General features: G+C 34.5%; 1 protein-coding gene across 15 annotated transcripts in view; it reads left to right on the top strand.

The window, feature by feature from the left end:
• Nucleotides 1-20,000, top strand: part of dnc (phosphodiesterase dunce) — an 878,593-nt gene that overhangs the window by 369,766 nt on the left and 488,827 nt on the right. The window contains exon 1 of one of the 15 annotated variants that reach the window (XM_067105649.1): nt 3,454-3,532. The exons of 12 other annotated variants lie outside the window; for them this stretch is intronic. Coding sequence is in view for 1 of the 3 variants with exons in the window: in XM_067105664.1 (XP_066961765.1) it covers nt 4,983-5,020 (38 nt within the window). In the remaining 2 variants the exon portion in view is untranslated. Of the gene's footprint in view, nt 1-3,453; nt 3,533-4,967; nt 5,021-20,000 lie in introns of those variants that run through there. 2 more of the 15 variants (XM_067105662.1, XM_067105664.1) reach the window with 2 other exon arrangements.

The raw sequence follows: 20,000 nt of genomic DNA, 5'->3' as shown, positions 1-20,000 counted from the left end.
GACGCGACTGGGCGAGATTACTGAGTCGAAAACGGTCTCCTCTTCAAAGAAGAAAAAGAAGAAGAAGAAGAAGAACAACAAGAAGAAGAAAATGATCAAATAATGCGACGGGGGAATCACAGACAATGACAGTGATTCTGACAATGACTCTCATCGAAAGAGCCACACTTCCTCCTCTGACTCGGAGAGAGAAAGTTACGTTAGGAATTCAAACCATGATTCCATTTAAGTACAGCGGCATCCGTTTGTACGTTTAAGACGTAATTCAGCTTATTATACGCCCCCTCACATACGTACTCACTCACACACACACACATACACACACGGGCATATACAGGAATAAAAAGGAATAGCTTATCCCTATTGGCGTGTGGGTTAAATCCCACCAATTTTCCTCTCCTCTCCCCACCCCTAACCCATATTTTATTTTAATTTTGTTTTTTTTATAAGGCTTAGGTTGGAAAAAGTCAAAGAGAGGGCCGTCCTGTTGGGAATATTGTTTGTGTGTGTGTCTGTGTTTATGTATATATATACATATTTAAACTTATATTTGTATGTATATGTATGTATGTATACATACATATATATATATATATATATATATATATATATATATATATATATATTATACACACACATATATATGTATATATATATTACGATATTATGTACATATAATATATAAATCTGCCCCAGGCTAAGATTAAGATTTAAATCTTCCATAGAATTCGTTTACCAAACAATTGCTTAGAGAAGGGACTTTATCAGCTTCTAAGATTTTTCTCTTTCTATCACACGTTTACGTTATCAAAAAGGCGGGTAATTTAAAAGTTACCATTTATATATATATATATATATATATATATATATATATATATATATATATATATATATATATATATATATATATATATATATATATATATATATATATATATATATATATATATATATATATATATATATATATATATATCTTCTTCTTCTTCTTCTTCTTTTAACGTGCTTTTTCCCATTTTTGTATGGGGTAAGCACGATGCCTTCTTTTGAAAGACTTTATATATATATATATATATATATATATATATATATATATATATATATATATATATATATATATATATATATATATATATACATATATATATATATATACATATATATATATATATATATATATATATTTTATATGTATAATTTTTGTTTATTCTATATACTCTGATTTGCTTGATATTTGAGGACGAATCATTGGAGACTGGAATTTCAAACTTATTTCTCACTCTAAATATTCAAGTATTTGCAGAACTCTGGATCACTATTGTGGGCCCACCCTGGTCCCATGTAATCTTACGTAAACCTTCCGGGCCCATTCTGTGGCCCGATCATGGCCCTCTGGGGGTGCCCATGGGTTGAACGAACTTGAATCTACATTACAAAAGGAGACTTTCGCGCGAGTCTTGTTATTTGTTATTTCTCAGCCACTAATTCTAGAGGAGAAGAATTTTCAAATGGCCTCCATTATGTTTTCATTCTTTAGAGGTGAATTCTCTCCTCGGAGAAGAGGGCGTCGGCTTCCATGTCAACAAACTTGAACCTCCCTTAGCCAAGGACGCTTTTTTTTTTTTTTTATTGAGTTGGAAATGTAAAATGTTTACGTCTTACATACGTGCATAACGTAGTTACTAAGCTATCAGAAGGCATTGTTCAGTATATACGTATTTGCTTATATGATCTGTATATATATATATATATATATATATATATATATATATATATATATATACAGTGCACACATTCATATATATATATCCATATCTGTATAAACACACACACACACACAAACACACACACACACAAACACACACACACACACACACACACACATATATATATATATATATATATATATATATACATTTTATATATATCTGTATTTTCCATATCTGTATATATATATATATATATATATATATATATATATATATATATATATATTATGAAAATTTGCTTTTAAACTATTTATTTAGTCAGTTTCTTTGAAGCACCGGTAGGTTTAAGTGACCACAGATCAATCAATCAGTCTGCTTTGAATATTCCCGTAGTTTCAAATCCTCTTTTATAATTTTGGAAGAACTTACTTTTGGCTCTGTAAATGTGGCATAATTTTTGAAATTCGTCCTCCGTGTCTGCAGGAGTAACAGTCATTACTTCAAGAATACAAGAGAGTGAATGATTCATTCATAAATTACTATCAACTGGCGTCGCGTCGTCTATGGTAATCGACGCCGTCAGGTTTTTTAAAGAAAGAAAACCCATAAATAGTAAAGTGTGTGGATTACCTCTTCCCCACCACCTCCACCCCATCCCCTCCCTTCCACCACCATCCACCCTACCCCCTTACGCTCTTCAGCCTCTAAAGAATGCGAGCGAGCGACCATATATAAACATGGCCGGTGAAACAAGAAATTAGTTTTGCGTTATCATGATCCTTTCGGCGTGTATCGAGTTCATCAACACTGGAACACTGGAGAAGGAAGGCCATCTCCTCCCCCTTCACCGTGGGAGGAGCCTAGGCCTAATTATCCCTTTGTCGGCTGTGCCCAAGCGCTGTAAAGTCATTGATGATAGGACATTAAAACCCCATTACGAAGGTATTTATGGCTATTGTTGAAGCACCGTTCAAGGATTTCTCCGGCGTAGGAGGCGGAGGGGTGGGGGAGGATACTCCTCGGAGCCTCCTCTGAAGCGTAGCCGAGAGAGAGAGAGTAGAACTGGAAAGTGCTATGTGTTATCGAACTGAAAACAATTCTATTCGTAAATAGCTAATTGATTTTAAACACACACACACACACACACACACACACACACACACACACACACACACACATATATATATATATATATATATATATATATATATATATATATATATATATATATATATATATATGTATAATGTTAAGCGTAAATTTTTGTAACAAACCATTCTCTTAAACGTCAGTACAGACGTAGACGTAAGCACGAACATGGTTTGGATATAGAGTTCGTTCCAACTCGAACCCCGACGACAAATGTTATTACGATCCCAGCAAAGCACAGACCGAGAAAGCAGCATGTCGTTTGTTCTGCTCACTCCGGCATGGGAAGGACTATATAGCAGGAGGATGAGGAGGAGGAAGGAGATCGAGAGAAAGCAGCGTAGTAATTGTAGTAGTGCGGTGCTGCACTTTTTCCCCAAGTGTTTCTCAATTAACTCATTCAAAACGAACGCACCCGCAGCACGAGTGGTATACACAAGCCAGGGAGCCCAAGATAGATTTTCATTAACTTGTTTCTTCTTACCTGTGCTCCGTTACTTGTGTGTGTGTGTATGTGCGTGCGTGTATGAGTTTGTCTGTATGTATGTGTATGTATGTATGTGTGTGCGTTTGTGTGTCTGTGTGTGCGTGTGTGAGGAGCGAGCTACCTCGAGTCAGTTGCTGCGTGTTATGGCAGCTGTAAGGTAGTGTGTGTGGAGCCTGTTTTCGTTCGGGTAAGAGAGCTGCGCTCGCCTTCACCTCGGCGGCGCTGTGGCTGTGGTCCTTTTATTTAGATCTCTCCTCGTGTTTTAAACATGCAGGGCCCTTTTGATACGAGATGCAGGGCGCGAGCGAGCGTGTCAGTGCTTCGGCGACACGCCATGTGACGTTTCCTCCGTCTCTGTATATCTGTCTGTGAGTCGGTCTGTTTTGTCCGTCCGTATCATGACGCTGTTAAAAGTAAAGATGGCAAGAGGAAAAAAATCGAGAATGATCGTAAATTTCAGTGAGTTTCTTAATGGCGATGAGGTGTTCGGAGAGAGAAAGTGGGGGAGGGGGGGAGTGAGGAAGAGGAAAAAGGATTGAAACTATGATTGCTTTGATGTGTTTTTAGTGAAAAGTTCTCGGTTTTAGCGATCAGGCCTATGTGAAGTTTTCTGTGTTGTGTTTCAGTGTATCAAAGACTCCATAGATTTCAACAATATTTTTATTTATTCTTGTTGAATATATTTCGTCGACGCCGGGTTTACAAGAAGGCTCCAGTTTCTTCCAGCGCTCTCTCACTCTTTTTCTCTCTCTCAAAGTGACCTTTGAATGATTCACAAAAGACACGTATTTTTACGAGTGTTTGTGACTGATTTATGAATGCTAAACAGTGCCTCAATTGTCCCTACCACTTCCTACCCAACCTTCCTCAATAATTTTGAGATAATTTGTTTTATTTGATTTTTTCCGTTAATCTAAAACCCCATGGTTGTGTATGAATACAGTGAACGTACTAATATATATATATATATATATATATATATATATATATATATATATATATATATATATGTATGTATATATATATATATATATATATATGTATGTATACATATCTACATTCGCCAAGTGTAAGCAAAAACTGTTCATTCTCTTTACTCATGTTTTAATTTCAAAATTCAGTATACCAAACCCGCAACTGATGATGAAAATAGTGTTCAGTCGACCTTTGGAATCTAGTGTTTGTGTCTGTGTGAAATATGGCCGCAAAGCAGGTGTTTGTGGGGGCGGGTGCGGGGGGGAAGTACTTGCATGCACAGTTGCGTTCGTTTGCAGTGTTTGTTGATACCGAAATTGTTATTGTTTCACCAAATTCAAATAGAAAAAAAAATTCGTGCCTGTTTTTTTTTTTTTTCGGGTGTTAGGTTGTGCTCATCCCCGCCAGTGTTAACCCATTAGAACCACTGTTGAATAGCGGTCTCTCTCTTCCGTGCGCCACCCTTCATTCTGTTGAGAGGATTGTATTCGGGTACCCTATAGTGCGCCGCCACTTTCTGGTGATATATTGTTACCACCGATATTACCGGAAGCAAAGCAAAGGTGGGAAAAATAATTCTAAAGAGAGAGAGAGAAGATCCATAACGGAAAAGGTGGGGCGCACTCAGCGCTCAGTGGCCATATAGTACTAGGCCTATAGCCATGGCTTCGGCAGCCAGAAAGAGAAACTTTTGGAAAAGGTAACAATTTTTTTTACAGCATTAAATCTGTAGCCATATATTTTTTTTGTTTATCCAGCGAACTGCTGCTGAGCGGCATTTGAAAGAGAGTGTTTTATTTTGTCTTGTTGCGTCTGGCTGGCTGCTGCTTTTTTATAATCCTCTGATTTCTTGGAAGTATGTAAGAGAGGCGTCGAAGTGTCACTTATTATAGAAGCTTGGCCTGGCTGTTAATAGAGGTATTGCCTGTTTGTTGGCTTGTGAAAGAAAAAGATTGAGTTGTATATATCTGATCCCGCAGTTGTCATGAGCTGTAGTGTCTAAGTTCGTAGTGCGTGGAATTTTGAAATGAATTTATTTTTCTGGTTGATATAAGTTGCTGTAAAAATGCTTTAGATTGCTACAAAATATTGAAATGTTCTTTGGCCGCAGTTTAGTACTACTGATGTAGGTAATTGGCTAGCTACCTTGTCGAGAAAGCGTCCATCCCCAAGATTTAAGTATAACCTTTTTCCAAAATATTCTCAAAAAAATATTCAATAGTACATTTATAGCAGCACTCGAGGAAAGTTCAGTAGTAACAATTTTATATAGACTCTGACTCAATTGTAAGTTAGAAGTAGGCAAATTGCTACCACGGCGTTGACAAGGTAGACTACAAGCCTTCATTAGACTCTGGTAGTCAGTTGTAGTCTAAAAATCCTCTTTCAGGAAAAGAATAAAACTACAGTATGCCAAGTATTTGTGTTCGTGCAAAGTTACGAGTATGTACTCCCGTACAGCTACCATCGTATTGAATATACGTGCATTTACAGGTAGGGGTCGGAAAGGATTGTTTTTCCTTATACATTGCAAGTTCATTTTCACAATTTACAGTTATTATTATTATCATCATTATTAGGGTAAGAGTTGACAGAGGGTTTAATGCATTTCAAGCTCGTATCCACATTCAACTAATATTATTTAGGCAAGAGTTAATTAAGGGTTTTTTGCAAAATAAATTTATTTCGGTATATTGGATCTTGAATTTTTTTTTACATGTTAGTGACCTGCATCCGGAGTTCATTTTGTTTCAAAAGAGGGTTAGTTTTTTTTTTCAAAATGAACTTGCCTTACAGTTTATCCTATCGTAATTGTTGCATTATCTCCGGTAATGATTTGTAGGTATTATTATTATTATTATTATTATTATTATTATTATTATTATTATTATTATTATTATTATTATTATTATTATTACGTTAATATCCCTACACTATTTCATCACGCTTTGCCGTTGCAAATACTACAGTTATATATACTTAAATATTTTCTGAGAATTTTTCCCCGGGTATTCAAACTCGCGCGCGCGCACACATTGCTAATTATATATACACAACATATACACACAAATTTACATTTATAAACAAGACTAAGAACAGTTCAAGTATTTATTCAAAGGGAAGGATACAGAGACACTAAAACAAATCTTTATTACAACGAGCACCTTCAGATTACAAAGAGATCCCTTGAAGAGTGTACTTTAGGAAGAAAAATACATAATTACAATGCTAAAAACAAACATTCGCTTAACTGACTAGCACAGTGAAGTAAAGGTGAAAGGAATTAGACGGAGATAAAGCATAATTTACAGAGTTAAGTACAAAATAAACATACTTCATCAGAGATCATTAAGAAATACTCATCACCGCATGGACGGTAACTAATCGTAATCCCTTCAACACAAAGGCTGATGCAAAATCGTCCTTTATGACCACGCAGCGAAGTGTCGCCCCTTATGACAAATTCCACTAATGCGCCACAACGCAGAAGGCATGCAACACAGGTCGCCCTTTAGGGTAAGAATGATTATAACAAGCACACAGGGTCTGGGATCTTACCCTTTCCTACGCCCCTGGGAGGCACCTTAACGACTCCAGAGGTTCAGCAGGCTAAGTGCAAAGACAGATGACGACGAGGCGAGTCTCGCCTCCAAAACTACGTAGGCTAAATGCAAGGAAGGGCTTCACAGGGCCCCTTGCACAAACTGCACAGACGCCAGAAACAAGACTGTTCACAGGGGTTGGCAAGGAACAGCACATCCAAAATGCCACCTGCAGCAAAACGTCGAGGGCACTGTCAAAATACTACAGCAAACTGCCACAAGCCGTCAGAGAATATGGATGCTGAAAACCTCTCTAAAGGGAGCCGTTATTGTGACACTCAATATGTCCCTACGTCACCAGCGGAAACGAGAACTAACGGGCGACGAACAGCCAAATCACCGTCAAACGTGAACAGATAAAAACACTTCCTTGGGTGACTGTCTGTTCGTTTACAACAACCCTTTTAAGGGAAGAAAAGACCCAAGTTCAGCCCTCAAGGAACACAGATAAACAAAACTAACAAAAACTTACTTTAGTGGGCCAAAAATCATAAGCGACGCAGAATTAAAAACTGAATAATTTCGTTTTCTTTTATTATATATATATATATATATATATATATATATATATATATATATATATATATATATATATATATATATATATATAGCATCGTGCTTACCCCATACAAAAATGGGAATAAAAGCACGTTAAAAGAATAATATATATATATATATATATATATATATATATATATATATATATATATATATATATATATATATATATATATATATATATATATATATATACATATATAATATATATATATATATATATATAGTATTATATATATATATATATATATATATATATATATATATATATATATATATATATATATATATATATATATATATATATATATATATATATATATAACACACACACCACAGTTTTTAAGCAAGATAGAATTTTTACCTTACATTGTATTGTCACAGCCTTAATTTTTCTCTGGCAATTTTTCAAATGATTATTTTTATTCAAAGCATGCCGCAGTAACATTTGCACCATCGTATTGTATATTAAATTGTTGATGTTTTTTTTTTTATTTTGACTTATTCTTCCATCTCTACCCTCACGCGGTAATTACGGTACTAAGGATTTTTATATGTACGTTGGTTAATTCAGTTATGACACGGATGTCTCACATTCCACTGAAGGGTAAATTATACGACCAGAAGACGCTGGTAATTACGTTGGATAGAAGGAGGATTAAAGAGAGAGTTAAGACGACCGTAAATGTTATTTTAAAACGAACCGTCGCCTTCACCTCTCTTCGCCGAGTCCTATCTTAATCTGGGCGAAATTGGCCCCACCTTTTATTCGACAGTGATTTCGACCTTCTGAGAGAGAGAGAGAGAGAGAGAATCTACTCGGTGGAAGTCGACGCGGAATAACTCTCCCCTACCATTGTCCAAATTCTTTAGACCGATTCGCAAATCGACCGGAAGGTAGATTAGACCAACGGTCTAGACCGGGATTAAACCTTGTAGGTAATGAGCGGAAAGGGGGCTTTTATTTCTTTTATTTATCTGTGTCTTAGTTTGATTTCGTTTTTGCCTTCTGTCTTATGTATTTATGATCAGAGAGTGGGTCTTTTTTTTTCCCCCTCTACGCCGGGTGAAAGACTTTCGCGAAGACTAACGAAGTTTAGTATGTGGAACTCTACCTAACAAGGTATGGGAAGGAGAGAGAGAGAGAGAGAGAGAGAGAGAGAGATATATAGAGAGAGAGATATAGAAGAGAGAAATATACATATATATATGTATATATAATATATATACATAGATATATGTATATAGGCCTATATATATGTGTGTATATATGCGAGAGAGAGAGAGAGAGAGAGAGAGAGAGAGAGAGAGAGAGAGAGAGAGAGAGAAATCCAGCGAGGCAGAAACAAATTGGAGCACCCATAATCAAATGGAGATAAACCCAGAAAGGTAACTCGTTAACCTTGTGGCGTGTTTTATATATTGTTTGTTTCATTTCAGACGTTTAAAGACAGACAGACAGACAAACAAACAGACAAAGACACATTTATATATTTCCTCGGATACCTTTTTTTTTTTATGTTGAAAGTAACGGGGCTTTTTTTTTTTAAAGAAACCTGTCGTAAACTGATAATAAAACCATTAATTGTCCACTGAAATGGTTTTTCAGTAGCTAGCGTTCGAGTCAGTGGCGCATTTAAAGACGACTTGATATTCTTGTGCAGATATTCTCTCTCTCTCTCTCTCTCTCTCTCTCTCTCTCTCTCTCTCTATATATATATATATATATATATATATATTTATATATATATATATATATATATATTTATATATATATATATATGTTAGAGAGAGAGAGAGAGAGAGAGAGAGAGAGAGAGAGAGAGAGAGAGAGATAATTGATTTTACAGAGCTATAATACCAGTAACCATGCTTTTACAAAAGACTGTGTGATATACGAATGTTCAAACCGATCCATTTGATTAGATGCACAGTTGCAACGGCTGTAATTCGCTAAGTTAAAAGAAATCGATGGACATTCCCTTATGCTTCGTTGATGTTGCTTGGCTGCGTGCTTGCTTGCTTGTGGCCAGTCGCTCTGACTGGCTGGCTAGCTGGCTGGAAGAGAAACTATATAGTCTCTTTTATTTGAATTCAGCTCCGGTCTCTCGTACGTAATCTGCATTTTTATTTGCACCGCTGTGGTCACTCTCTCTCTCTCTCTCTCTCTCTCTCTCTCTCTCTCTCTCTCTCTCTCTCGATCTGTTAATGTTGGTTGGGCGGATCAGGAGGTCCACACCAGGCATACTTCATTCAAGCCAGCCATTAGCCTTTCTCTTGAAAGATCAGTTTTTATATACTTTATATATAACTCACGTCGGAATCGAACCCAGGTTTTTCAGTTGAAAGGCAAAGGCGCTGCCGAGTCAGAAATTTATTTTTGTTCCACACGTGATTGTGTGTTTATTACTTTATATTATATATATATATATATATATATATATATATATATATATATATATATATATATATATATATATATATATATATATATATCCTCCTGCAAATGACTGCGACTACCCACTGTCTATTTATTACCAGGTACTGCTTAGGTCAGTGAACTTTTCCGGAGAGATCCATCATTTGTGTATGAAGTAAACAAGCAGGTTTTCTTTCAGGCGTCTTTGCTTGTCGGGCCTGGGCAAGTTATGGATTATTTGTATTGCCGTCGCAGTGGACTCTTGTAAAAACTGAGTAATAGAAAAACCTGCATATCGGAAATAAAATTTTGGCATAATTACTGTCATCATTTTCATGTTTTTTTTTATGTGTAATCGAGTTTGGTAGATGTTTATTTAACCATAATGGAGGTTGTTTTCATTTTTTTCAAATGTGTAATATGGTTTGGCAGATGGTCATTTAACCATTAAGGAGTTTTTTTTTTTTTAGAAGTGTACTCGAGTTTGGCAGACGTTTATTTAACCAAAAGGGAAGTGTTTTTTTTAGATGTGTAGCCTAATCGAGTTTGGCAGATGTTTATTTAACCCTAAGGGTGTTTTTATTATTTTAGATGTGCAGTCGACTTTGGTAGACGTTTATTTAATCGTAAGGGAGTTTTTTTGTTTAATCGAGTTTGGCAGATGTTTATTTAACCATAAGGGAGTTTTTTATATTTTTTATGTGCAATCGAGTTTGGTAGACGTTTATTTAACGTAAGGTAGTTTTTTATGTGTTATCGAGTTTGGCAGATGTTTATTTAACCATAAGTGACTTTTTTTTTTATTTTCTATATGTAATCGAGTTTGGTGGACGTTTATTTAACCATAAGGGAGTTTTTTTTTTTACCTTTATTTAATGGATGTTAAGGTTTTATAGCCAGTAGGTGTGGAAGTCCCATAGCACTGGTTAGGTAGCTGTTTTTACTGCTCCCTCGTGAAGACTTAGGCCTAAATTAAGATTCAGCCTCTCGCTGATTTTGGTCTTTTAGCTTCCATGGAACTTTTTTTTTTTTTCGGAAAAGAAGTCTTTGCTTAAGACTGTCACTTTCGAAAAATAATTTTCAATTGTAAATTTGGTATGTAAATCTTTATTCTTTTTGTTTTTTCTCTCCTGGGTTGAATACTAATGAAAGTCACCTCGAAAAACGTATATATGATTTTTGTCACTTATACACGGATGCCTTTTTCAAATATTAACAAATATTAAGCCACAAATATCGCTTAATATACATTTCACCTTACCTTGGAAATAACTGACGCCCAAAGCGGAATTATAACTAATAAGTGCTTCAGCGCTGGCCAGGATTCGAACCGCGGCCTGGTCTAGAAACGGCGATAAACAGTAACTTTAACCACCCGACCGGCGGAAACTTTATACTTCTGTATTGCTTTATATATGCAGGTGGTATGGAGACTCGGGACTACGTTATCTAACTTTTATCTATTTATATATTAATTTGTTAATTTTTTTTTTTTTTTTTTTAATAAGTGGTCTTTTCTTTCTGTATTTCCCAATACCTTTTGTTACTTCTTTCTAATAGACACCATATTCTGTGGAAACTTGAATTTCAAGTCAGTCTCCCTTGTGTGGGCTTGTTCCTTATGAATCAAGTTCATCTTCTGAATAATAATAATAATAATAATAATAATAATAATAATAATAATAATAATAATAATAATAATAATAATTTATCCTTAGTCTAATAGGTAACCCCTTTTCATGTAAATGTGCGAATTAAGTTCTTTTTCAGATGCCTCTTGTGACGTAGGCCTAAGTGAGGCTGAGTCTTCTGACGGTAAATCATCAGGACTTCAAAGTTTTCCATTTCTTTTTGAAGTTTATTACGCTCTCGTGCAATTTATTCTTCAATGATTCTCAGCATCTTGAGCAACGATTCTCTTAAGTTAGAATCTTCACTGACGATTCTCGTGTGTAAAGTATTTCAAGCAACATTTTCCGGTTACCTCAGCCACTGTTTTTTGTTGTCAGTAAAGATTCTTGAATACTTATAAGAATCCTAAGCAACGAATCTCAGTTACTAAGTTAAAGCATCTTCTTCGACGCCGAATCGTTGAAAAATCATAACTTAATTGACAAAATATAAAAAATAAATAAGTATAAGTAAAAACAAATCCTTCGGGCCAGCCCTGCGAGAGCTGATAATCAACTCAGTGGTCTGGTGAAAGTGTTTTATAATAATAATAATTTGCTGTAAATCATCTTAGGCGTCGACTCTTTGATGTTTAACGTCGTAAGCCAACCCTTTGATGAGCGTTGTATTTGTCAGTTGAGCAAAAACCCCATAGGCCTAATTGTCCTAATGGTTTTTTTTCCCGGTAGAGACAATTCGTTAATTCAATTAGACCAGACCCATACATCGAGAAGTACATCAGTTGCTATAAAATTTTTGGTTATAGCCAGAGTATTTATATGTATATATATATATATATATATATATATATATATATATATATATATATATATATATATATATACATATAGCCTATATACATTATGCTTATGTATATGTATATAACATATACAAGCCAAAGAAGTATTCTTATAATGTAATTCAGGTTATATTCTGAATTACATTATTTAGGCCTAATTGGAATTTAAGAATTACACAGCAGTTTCAGATGTAATTAATGAAACGCGTAATGCCTCTCTTATCCCGTAATACATTGCGTAATTTGTCTTCCGTTTGGACGGCGTTAATTACGTTGCTTTAATTAGATGAACTTTTTTTCTCAACCTGTTTAGATTTTTTTAGCGCTCGTTATTTGTTGTATATTTTGCCTTTGTTTCGTAAATAGTCTAAATTTGTATAGTTTCATGTTTTCACCCAAAAAATCATGTTCTTCGACGCTTTGTCTTTTCCTGTAAGTGAATACTCTCTCTCTCTCTCTCTCTCTCTCTCTCTCTCAGCTGAATGAATAAGTTAAGCATTCTGCGAAAAATGTCTCTTTACGTATATGAAGAGGGTAAATGTATTCTGGGAAATCTCTCTCTCTCTCTCTCTCTCTCTCTCTCTCTCTCTCTCTCTCTCTCTCTCTCTCTAAATGAATAAGTTAAATAAGTTAAGTATTCTGCGAAAAATGTCTCTCTTACGTATATGAAGAGGGTAAATGTATTCTGGGAGAAATCTCTCTCCCTCTCTCTCTCTCTCTCACACACACACAGAGCTAAAAGAAAAAGGCTAACGTATTTGGGAAAATGTTTCTCTCTCTCTCTCTCTCTCTCTCTCTCTCTCTCTCTCTCTCTCTCTCTCTCTCTCTCTAAAGGGAACAGTTAACTGTATTGTAAGAAAAAAAAAAATTTTATTAAACTACTCTAAGAATTTTTTTTTTTTTAATATCTTTCCCTCATCCTTAGATCCATCTACGTGACAACTTGCATTTCAAGAAACATATAATTTTAATTTTATTTTGGTCTCTTTAAATTCTCAAAAAAAAAAATAAAATAAAATAAAATAAAATAAAAAGGAAGACTTACGCGTTTTGTCGGAGTATACTTACAATGCTTTTCCTTTTCGGCTGAGGTACTTCGTGAAGGATATTTTTTTCTCATTTTTTTCCCCGAGGATGAGTTTATGAGTTTCTCCGTAACTTGGTTTGCTACAGATTATTTTTATATTTTCATAAGAGAGAGAGAGAGAGAGAGAGAGAGAGAGAGAGAGAGAGAGAGAGAGAGAGAGAGAGAGAGAGAGAGGTTTAACTAGATTCTCAAAATTTAAGGTTATGTTGATGAATCCATTATTATTATTATTATTATTATTATTATTATTATTATTATTATTATTATTATTATTTAAATTGAATGTAATCGTCATCAGTCACGAAAGGCAACTACTTTTCTACGTATAAGTATACATATAATTATACATACTTATAAGTATGTGTGCATAGAAGTATACATATATGTATACATATAAGTATGCAGATAAGTATGTATACTTATAATTATACATGCTGACACCAGCAGGAAGAAACGCACAAACAAACAGACGCGTCTCTTCGATCATTTATGTCCGTGACATCTCTCAAGTTGAGCTCTGCATTGCGCCATGCGATAAAACTCTCTCCTGAAATCATGAACACGAAGAATCTCTCTCTCTCTCTCTCTCTCTCTCTCTCTCTCTCTCTCTCTCTCTCTCTCTCTCTCTCTGTGTGTGTGTGTGTGTGTGTGTGTGTGAGCCCAATGCAACCTACATCAATCGACAGCCAACCTTTCTACTGATTAGCGTCTTGGGTCATTAGATGCAGAGTGGATTTTTAAGAGAGAGAGAGAGAGAGAGAGAAAATTCTGTTATATCGCTTAAAAATGATTCCGTCCCAATTGTTAGGTAATCTGGATCTCGGAGAGTTTTAATTAAAGCGGAACAATTATTTTCGCAGCGACGAATAATTTATTGTGTCAGTTCTCATCAGTTATCGATTCAGGCTCCAGTGCTCACAGGAGGACCATGTAATTATATTTGAATTACATATATTGCGCAAATGGAACCTCAGAAGTTCAAGTGAAGATGCAATGCATTATTACCTTATTAAGCAATTCTTGTATTGTAACAATATACTGGAATTTACATCTTTTTATTATTAATTAATTTCTTAACTTATTTATTCATTTCCAAAACTGATGTCTTCTTTCTGTATTCATATTCCCTTCTGTTACTTCTTTCAAGTGAACTCCATATTCTTTGGAAGCTGGAATTTTAAGTCAGGGGCCCCTGCGATGAGCTTGTTCCATAGGAATAGGGTTCACCTTCTGAATATATAATAATAAAATAATAATAATAATAATAATAATAATAATAATAATAATAATAATAATAATAATAATATTCTTTGGAAGCTTGAATTTCAAGTTAATGGCCCCTGTGATGAGCTTGTCCTAAGAATAGGGTTCATCTTCGGCGTAATAATAATAATAATAATAATAATAATAATAATAATAATAATAATAATAATAATAATAATAATAATAATAATAATAATAATAATAATAATAATAATAATAATAATAAATATATCTAGTCCAATATTATCCTATATTATTATATTTATTATTATTATTATTATTATTATTATTATTATTATTATATAGGATAATATTAGACTGGATATATTTTTTTATTTTATTTAGGGATGGTTCTTATAATAATAATAATAATAATAATAATAATAATAATAATAATAATAATAATAATAATAATAATAATAATGCAGGGCAATATTGTCTAGTATATATTTTTTTTAATTTGAATTAAGGATGTTTTTTAATTAGCAACTTTTCATTTTTAGTGAAATTAGGAACTTATATATTTTTTTCGCGAGAGGTTCGTAGCTCACGGACGCAAATAAATTTCCATTACGACCTGCGAGGGACCTCTTTGAAGTCTGAGCCGCCTCCGTGGGGTGATTTTTTTTTTACATTATGTTTTTGGGAGTCGTGCAGGGGCTTTTTTGTTCTTTTATTTTTTGTTATTGTTGCTAAATTTGTCCTTGTAGTTTATTATTATTATTATTATTATTATTATTATTATTATTATTATTATTATTATTATTATTATTATTATTGGGACCTCTTGGAAGTCTGAGCCCCCTCCGTGGGGTGTTTTTTTTTTTTCATTATGTTTTCGGGAGTCGTGCAGAGTTTTTTTTATATTTTTATTGTTGATAAATTTGTCCTTGTAGGTATTATTATTATTATTTTATTATTTTGGGTATAGGCCCTCTTTCAAACGTGTTTTGTTAAATATGATGGCAGCCTTGGTTGCATTAATCTTGTAGATTAATTAGAAGAGCTGAACGAATAATCTACAAGATATAATGCAACCAAGGCTGCCATCATATTCAACAAAATATTATTATTATTATTATTATTATTTATTATTATTATTATTATTATTATTATTAGTATTGGGACCTCTCTGAAGTCTGACCCGCCTTTGTGGTGCTGTTTTTTTTTATTATATTGAGGGAGTTGCTGCTGTGTCAGAGGTTTTTTTTTGTGATTATTTTTTTATTGATGCTAGGTTTGTTGTTGTTATTATTATTATTATTATTATTATTATTATTATTATTATTATTATTATTATTATTATTATTATTATTATTATAGTAGTAGTAGTTGAAGTAAATAGTAGTTACAATAAAATAAAATAATGATGATGATGATAATAATAATAATTAGTGATTATTATTATTATTATTATTTATGTATAATAATAATAATAATAATAATAATAATAATAATAATAATAATAATATGACAAGCGTGGAAGATTCATTTTTAAAGTGGGAATAGCATATGCGGTTACATGTCTCATCTAGGAGCGGGGAAATGGGGGAGGGGAGAGAGGGGAGTGGGGAAGGAAGGAGAGGGGCTGGACGATGGGCAAGAGAGAGAGGTGGAAGAGAGAGAGAGAGAGAGAGAGAGAGAGAGATTGGCTCAGCAAGGGGTAGAGCAGGAATGTAAATGGTTTTTCTTTGCAAATACAAAATTAGCCATTGAACTTGGCCCTTGTTACTGAGCCTGGTCAAGAAAAGAAAAAACTAGTCCCGCAGCCAGTTTTTTTTCATACTTTTTTTTTTGGAAGGATCTTTCCTTCGGTGTTGGTTAGCCGTAAACATTTTTTTTTTTCCCGAGTCTTAATATAGGAAGTTAAAAACACATTAAAGATTCCTTGGAAGGCTAGGACTCTTATTGCTCCCAATAAAATGGGCCATAGGATCTATTCCATTAGGCCTGGAAGGATTTTAACGCCTTTTTTAAGCACTGCTGTAGTGGTGATAATTATAGGGGTGTTGGGAATGGGCAGGAATGTTGAAGTTGCTTTGTTAATAATAATAATAATATTTATTATTATTATTATTATTATTATTATTATTATTATTATTATTATTATTATTATTATTATTCTCTGTCTTCCGCAGTATGTCTATAGTCTGTACCATTAATTTTGTATATTACTGATACTGAAATCTGAATGCAGTCATCACTAAGGAATATTCCGACTGATAACAACATACTAAGAACTTTCCGATAAATGTACCAAGTGACATTAATAATCTGCGAAAACATAACGTTATTATTATTATTATTATTATTATTATTATTATTATTATTATTATTATTATTATTATATTATTATTCAGGAGTTGAACACTATTCATATGGAACAAGCCCATAAAGGCCACTGGCTTGAAATTCAAGCTTCCAAAGAATATGGTGTTCATTAGGAAGAAGTAAGAGAAGGTAATGGGAAATACAGAAAGAAGAAATCACTTATTAAAAAAGAAAAAATAAATTAAATGAATAAATGAATAGATAAAAATCGAATATTATTATTATCATTATTAATATTATTATTATTATTATTCAGATGAACACTTTCCACATGGAACAAGCCCGTAGAGGCCGCTTCCCGTAGGGGGATAGTGCCGCCAGTGCACCTCATGCGGTGCACTGTAGGCGTTACTTAAGGTTCTTTGCAGCGTGCCTTCGGCCCCTAGCTGCAACCCCTTTCGTTCCTTTGACCGTACCTCCTTTCTTATTCTCTTTCTTCCATCTTACTTTCCACCCTATCCTAACAATTGATTCATAGTGCAACTGCGAGGTTTTCCTTCCGTTGCACCTTTCAAACCTTTTACTGTCAATTTCCGTTTCAGCGCTGAATGACCTCATAGGTTCCAGCGCTTGGCCATTGGCCTAAGTTATATATTCAGTTCAATTCAATTCGTAGAGGCCACTGACTTGAAATTCAGATTTCGAAAGAAGTAACAGAAGGTAGTGGGAAACACAGAGAGAGTTTTCGTTAATGACACCCAGTCATGCATTCGGTAACAAATAACCAACGAGTATTATTGTACTGTCATGGTCTTTGACGTGTGTCATTAAATATCACGATGCTAATTTGAATGTAAATTGTCCAAGGGGGAGATTCAGTAATTAATTCTTATCGGAGTTTGAATAATTCAGTTTCATTATAATCTATACAAGTTTTTATTTATTTATTTATTTTCATGTATATATTTCGCGCCTGATCTTGAGTAAAGGAGTCGAATTTGTGTTCGCTGATGCGTTATTTACTTCTGATGGTGGTTTTTGAATAATGCATTTCATGTTTGGATGTGAAAATATGATTTATATTCTGGGTATAAATTTACATGTTTTAAACTTCAAATTAATTTATATAATCCTATATATATATATATATATATATATATATATATATATATATATATATATATATATGTATGTGTGTGTGTGTGTGTGTGTGTGTGTGTGTGTGTGTCTAAAAGACTTACATATGTACCATATGTACCAGTCGACCTTGCGAATCTCACTCTGTTATCGAATCCTGACTAAGAACTGCAAGGAAAAAGCCGATGACTGCAAAGGCGAAGTAATGAGGAAAAGGTCCATTAAACGGGTTCCAATTTTGGGGGCCGTTCTTTTGGATAATGCTCATTAATGTCACGTGGTGTGGCGTCCTACAAGGGCAGGGCCGACGTCCTCGGATTTTCCCCGAGACGCCCACAACACAACAACATTTCGCATTCCATCCGTCTAATGGGCCTCGTCGTTGTTGCTCCCAAGTGCACATTCTGATCAGCTTCTGCTCCACATTCCGTAGTACAGTCACCTCTTGGTCCTCCCTGTGCAGCTGTTGTGGCTTTGAAAAGTGTAAATTCCTTTCCTTATTTTCTGTCAATTGCAGTTCTCTGGGTACAGTTAGAAGCTGCACTTTTTGGGCAAGTTTTGGGTTTTTTGGTCAGCTCTTGTCTCACCAAGTGCAGCTGTTGTGGCTTCGAAAAGTGTAAATTTCTTTCCTTATTCTCCGCGTATTGCAGTTCTTGGATACAGTTCCAAGCTGCACTTTCTGGGCAAGTTCTTTTTTTTTTCTCAGAGTCAGTTCTTTTCCCCTTAAACGCAGCTGTTGTGGTTTCAAAAAGTGTAAATTTCTTTCCTTATTCTCTGTCTGTTGTAGTTTCTCGGGGTACAGTTCCAAGCTGCAGTTTCTGGGCAAGTTTTTTCCTCACAGTTATGGGCATCCGTAGACTTTCTTGACATATCTTGCTCGCAAATTTAGTCTAACTCCATAATACGTGCATAATTCACTATCAGAAATGGTCTTATTCCAAATTATGTACATTTTTTTCCGTCAGAAGCATTCTTACTCAACGTTATGTGCATATGTTGCTTTCAAAAGTAGTCTGACTCCACCTTATGTGCATGCTCTCGAATTTTTTTTTCTCTCAAAAAACACATTCTTGTCCCACTTCCTAAGCATAAATATCTTTCAAAAATGAGATCTTACTCCACTTTCAGTGCAAATTTTGCCTTCAAAAAATGCATTATTTGCTTGCAGAAATGCACCCGTTCTCCCCGTTCTCTGCTTCTTTCACTTTCAAAAGCGCAATTATGCCCCACTGCCTGTAAAACTTTTTCTCAAAAGTAAAGATCCTATTCCATGGCACCTCCTGTACAGATTTTTGCTTCCCAAAGTAAAGTTTTCTCCGTTTTGTATGCATATTTTGACCCCTTTACTTTTGATGCCATTTTGAGCTGCTAGACAGGACTTTTTTTTTTTTTTTAGCTAAAAGGACCAATTCCTCCTCCAGAGAGAAAATCCCTCGAAAATAGAAGATAAAGGTTTTAGGGCTGTGGATATGTGAAATCCAATATTTCGTGAGGGTCATTAATTCCTGTCTTTTTCTGTGTGGTGTTGGGGAAGGGATGAGGAAGGCGGGGGGGAGGGGGGGGCGATGTCGCTTCACGTCTGAGTGCATGAAGAAGATGCCAAACCACATTAGAAATGGAAGTCGTCTTTTCTTTGAAGTGCCAAGGGACCGTTCGACCGTAAACGAGGAGGACGACTTTATTGTGAATTGGATTTTCTTTCGAGGTATTCCTTTGATTCTCTCTCTCTCTCTCTCTCTCTCTCTCTCTCTCTCTCTCTCTCTCAATCCCATGGTGAACTTTGTAATTTTGTGTTTTATAATTAGTTCTTTTTTGCTCCAGAAATCGCTTACTTGGCTCTTAGTTTGAAAAAAAGGAATGTTGTTACGAATT

Source organism: Macrobrachium rosenbergii, chromosome 6 (assembly GCF_040412425.1).
Source record: "Macrobrachium rosenbergii isolate ZJJX-2024 chromosome 6, ASM4041242v1, whole genome shotgun sequence".
NCBI classification, from domain to species: Eukaryota; Metazoa; Arthropoda; class Malacostraca; order Decapoda; family Palaemonidae; genus Macrobrachium; species Macrobrachium rosenbergii.
Note: the sequence above shows the minus strand (reverse complement) of the source record. Positions and strands in the feature narration are given on the sequence as shown.